At 41.7% G+C, this 5160-nt stretch overlaps 1 protein-coding gene across 11 annotated transcripts in view; it reads right to left on the bottom strand.

Annotated features, from left to right (window-relative positions):
• Positions 1-712: 712 nt before the first annotated feature.
• The window catches only part of ABI1 (abl interactor 1), a 75221-nt gene continuing 70773 nt past the window's right edge, over positions 713-5160 (bottom strand). For all 11 annotated transcript variants that reach the window (XM_069859489.1, XM_069859492.1, XM_069859488.1 and 8 more), the window contains 2 exons: positions 3297-3482; positions 713-1599 (listed from right to left, as the gene is read on the bottom strand). In XM_069859489.1, the coding sequence (XP_069715590.1) occupies positions 1424-1599; positions 3297-3482 (362 nt within the window). In that variant the 3' untranslated portion in view covers positions 713-1423. The remainder of the gene's footprint in view (positions 1600-3296; positions 3483-5160) is intronic.

The following is a 5160-nucleotide window of genomic DNA, read 5'->3' as shown; positions in this document are numbered from 1 at the left end:
AAGAAAATGAAAGGCTCGGTATACCTAGCTCACACCAAAGCCAGAATGATTCAGCAGCCAGTCAAAGCTTCAACCTCATCACCTTCCATCATTTACACACTGTATTCAGAACCCTCCTACAAGTCTGCTTTGAAGTCCCAGGCACATTCCCCTTGCAGTAATTATCCAGTACTACCGCATTCCTTTTCACATTATTTAAGCCACAGAATTTGTAGAACAGGGAAGTATATCTCTAACTTATCTTGGGCTGTGATACCTCCACACTATGGCTAAGTTTCTGCTGTGCCTGTTCCCCCCATCCTAGCTTGAGACGAGCCTGCCCTCTTGGCCAGGCTGGATGCATTGCTAAGCCAGATCCAGTTTCACAGAATCACTAGGTTGGAAAAGACCGCTTAGATCATCAAGTCCAACCATTCGTATCTACTGAGAAACAGCAGTTACAGACAGTGTCCAACTTACTGCATCTGTGTACCGAGATTCAATCAAGAATCCTGGCTAAGATTAGTTTGGGAAGAAAAGAACATTTAAGAGTATGTATAAATGTGTAATTAATTAAGGTTTCATCTCTAATTTGCCCTCTGTCAGTGATAAAGTCACATTACAAATATCTGCTTTTTAGTACATTGCCTGAGATAACACTGCCATGATTTTGCTGTGTTAGCATTCCAAACTTCTTTGCCAAACCAAACAACAAAAAGTAATGGACAAGACCTTTGGTTCACTTATATATTTATGAATGGAAAAAGTCATAATGTAAATTTACTCATAAAAAAACTTGGGTACAAATTACACGTACATAAGACCACCCATTTTTTGATTCACATGGACACCTTAGACCCGAACAACTCATTGTAATAGACTTTAGTGAGAATACTCCAGGTAAAGATTACAACAATTGGAAGCATCTTGGATTTTTAAAAAAGTATATTTCAATACATAAGTTTGTATGCATGCTTTAAACAAATATAGTTCAAGAATGAGCAGAGAGTCTAAACAAAAAGTAATATGACCAGCACTAACATTAAACTTCTCATCCAGATTTTAATATGTTAGTCTAACGTAGTGTTAGTTACCATGCTGTACTGAAAAATGTAATGGCACAATCTGATCATGGTTCATTAAATATTATACCCTACTTCCCCAGAATACTTAGGCTGGTCATAAAATTAACAATGCATAAGTAAATAAGTATAACCAGTTACAGAGAGCTGCTTGTTTTACAAATTGCCATCAGGTAAGACATACTGTCTCCAGAGACTGAGCGCGATGGACATTCAATCATACCATTGAACAGTATGGCCTGAAGAAATGGGCACGTTTTTTCTGAAAGTATATTAAGACAACTCTGTTAGCTTTTAGTTTCCTCTTGTAAATAATCATGGTATGACTGAATACAAGACCCAACTTTGAAAAGCAAAGGATTTTAATCGGCATAGTGCATGATTGACTCAACGTAATTCCCAGGAAACAAGCCAGTTACTCGATTGCAAACTCCTTCATACCAGCCATCATCGTTCTTCTTTATCACATAAATGATTGCACCCTCCATAAATGACAGCTCATCGTCTTTGTCCTTTGTGTAGTCATATATAGCAACAACTGTGGAGTGAACAGGGACACGTTTAGCATTTTATTAATAGCACCACTATTAACATTTTTCAAGTACAATTATTTTTTAAAAGACTGGTTTGCTTTGCTGGATTTTTCCATAATGAATGCATATGCTTTCCCTGTTGAAAATTAAGTCCAAAGAATGAAATTTCACTTTTTTTTGCAACAGAAGCTTCCAGTAAGAAGTGGGTAGTGCCTCCACTCAACGCTCCATCAAACTATTGACAGGTACAGTTGACTACAACACAGTAAAGCAGAGCATATGGACACTTAGAAACTGAACTGGGAAATAACTGTCTCCATGAGCATGGCAGTAATTTCTGGTCAGATTACCTCAAAAACACAGAGATCCCGGGGGGGGGACCTCTTGATTAGAGAAAGCCTAACAAAAAATAAATTTATAAAACCCACAATCATTCCGTAGAGACGGACCAACAGGAAAAAAAAAAATCTCCATTGTGGTCCCTGCAGCTACACAGCAGGTACTGCAGCACAGGATCTTGTATGTGCAGCTACTTAAAGCCACTGTGCAGAAAAGGATGGTCTCTACAAAGCTTCCATGTAATAAGAATTTTCGGCATTACTTTACGAGGAGCTGCAATGAGTGCAAGTATAAAAGCTACTGCAGGAAAACAGAAGTAAATTTACAGCAATGTCAGCATTGTGTTACTTCTACCAACCTCCAACTCATTGGATGCAATTAAGAAACCAGAGATCTCCCTAGGGAACGTTAACCTCACCTCAATAATACTGGAATTAAAAATTACCGCTATGAATACATGAACTTTGGACATCACAGCCTTACCCTTCAGAACAGTTAACGTGGATTTATGCAATCGATGAGTTTTATGAATTCCAAGAATCTACTATTTTACATATATACATTTTCTCAGAAATGTGGTCTTAACGCCTAGCAAATACTGATGTGGTGCTTCAGTTACCATTTTCATCCCATGGGCACATCCCGCACACAGTCCAACTAGGAGTGAAGATGAAACAACAGCAGTTCTGCCAGGACACGCGTAGCGGGCACCCTACCCTGTCTCATACGCACTAAACTACCAGCCAGATCCTCAGAAAACCTGCAGCGCTGCTGTAAACAAAATGGTTGTGGACAGGACACAGACACCTCTGCAGGCAGGAAATTACCATGTCCATTATCTGAGGGAAGATGCCTTTACTATACAAGTTCACACCTCAGCACAGTTTACAGTCTGCTGATCTAGAGCCACTGATAAGTCTCCAAGGAAGCTTCACTACATTTTGTAGTTGGAAGTCTAATGATCCACTCTGGCTTTCTATTCTGATGGGATAAACAGAGCTCGGGCTTTCTGGCTCTCTTGCAGCACGGTTTCTAGATGATTGCCCAGCAATCCTGATGTAGCTACAGACACAGTCCAGCAGCTCAGCAAAGATGAAAGCCATCTGATTTACATCTGCTTCTCATAACGAAGGAAATTTTTATCCATTCTAGAATGCCTGAAGGTATTTTATAATCCTTCCAAAGAAGGATTATATTTTATCACATTAGGTATAGCCACAAACAAACTAAGAAAAGCATGATTCGAGTTGTGACTTAGCAGGGAAAATTGTTTTCATCAGACCCAAGCTAAGTCCTTGATTCTCTTCAGATACTGTTAATCCTCTGATGTTGCAGTAAAACAGAGTTGCAAGGCTTCTCTTACCTTTCTCTATATAGTTTTTAGGTGCCCAAGCAGGATCTCCATCTGCATAGGGATCGCTGTACTGCACAACAGCAGCCTCCTCATCCTCATAATCCACAGGGGGAGGGGGTGGAGGAGGAGGAGAGTCATCAAACATCGGCATCTCATCAGGAGGCGGTGGTGGGGGAGGAGTCGGGCTATCAGCAACTAGAAACGTTTGGAGATTATTTTTTTTCTTAAATTAAAACAGGGTGGAGATGCAAACAAACCTGAGGCGGCACACTGCAAATAAAAGGGGCAGGGGGACGACACACAGCATGCACTACAATACCATGCACTGATTAGAAACAGAGGCTTTGTATTAACAGCTACAACATACAACTACATTTGTTATTAGTGGTCAAATCTATGTATAAATGCCACTAGAGTCAAAGCACATGCTGCAGGGCGTAAGCTGAACACCAGCAGAAAGGAAAGCTTCCTGCTCCGACGTCCATGCGATGGGCTAGCTGCAGCGGTTAGCTATGGGAGGACTCCGAGCGGCACCCTCTGAGCCAGCCAGCAACAGGCCTCTCGACTGGACCAGCAGCTTCATTATTTTTTTAAAAAAATCCTTTGTCAATAACAATCACTGTACTTTATTTCTGAACATTGCTTCCTTGGATTCCTTCTCTCTCAGAACTAGCATTAAGGGGACAGAAAAGATCTGGTGTGGATCATGAAAAAAAGAGGAGAGACTACTGTTTAAGATTTAACCAGGTAAGAAAAAGCCAAGTAATCCTTCTGTAGGAGAAAAGCTTTGTACAGATCCTTATCTTGCAGACTATCTTGTGTGTGTGTGCACATCCAGTATTCAATTAATAAATGGAAAAATACAAGAGGCAGCTGCTGCTCTTGGGGGTAACGTGCTCAAGGAATTAAGCGTATAATCCAAAATGTCAAATCCCTGCCCTGAGATCCTCCAGTCAGCACAATTACAACTTGCTTTGGGAAAGGGAAAAAAAGAGAAAGGCATTATGGTACAAATCACTCTTAAAATCAGTTCATCAAATTAGTTTTCAGTAACATTCACAGTAGCTGGCAGCAAAGGAGAGAGAGCGAGCGCACACTCAGATGCAAGACATCAAGTCACTTATCCAGTTCCTTGGAACTGTGGCCCACTACACACGGCCCTAGATGTAAGCACTATGAAGCCAGAAGTTATTGAAAGGAAGCTACTGTCACTAAACTCAACTCTGTTACATAGCAATACAGATTCAACTACAAGAGATTTGGGAGTCTGCACATCAAAAACACAGGCTAAAAACCACTGCTCTAGAAAGGTTCAACTGGAAGGAGCAATCAGGCTGGGCATGTGCTCCAGAACATGCTGCTTCAGCACACTACACCAATTTTGAGGAGAAAGCCAAGCTGCAGGGCAAGGAAGGAAGAGTGAATGAAGGTTTAGCTACCACTAATTACAACAGCAATGGAGACCATATACAGGGTTTCTGTTTGCCTTAGCGCTCTTTACTTTCACCTGGCCACTACTCCGGCACTGACTAACCTTTGCTTTTCAGCCACATGTCCCTGACAAGGGGATTGAGCACAGCTCCCATGTCCTAGCTGGGTCAGACTAGCTGAACTGGTACAGGGGAAACCAAATCTCCTCCTGTTAGGGGGCAGCAGCCAGTGGGAGCTGCCTCAGCCCTGATACCCAGCCTGCTCTCTACCCTTCAAGAGCTAGTGCTATTCTTCACCTGCAAGCCCAGCTCCTCCTCAACTGGAGCAGCTGAGCTCTATACCCCACAGCTCTCTCCATCAGCAAGACTGGCTGCCACTGTGTTAGTGATTCCTATCCCATAAAGAAGCCCATTTATGCCACTTGGAGACAGACTAACAAAGT

The sequence above is a fragment of the Phaenicophaeus curvirostris genome, chromosome 6 (genome assembly GCF_032191515.1).
Source record: "Phaenicophaeus curvirostris isolate KB17595 chromosome 6, BPBGC_Pcur_1.0, whole genome shotgun sequence".
Lineage (NCBI taxonomy): Eukaryota > Metazoa > Chordata > Aves > Cuculiformes > Cuculidae > Phaenicophaeus > Phaenicophaeus curvirostris.
Note: the sequence above shows the minus strand (reverse complement) of the source record. Positions and strands in the feature narration are given on the sequence as shown.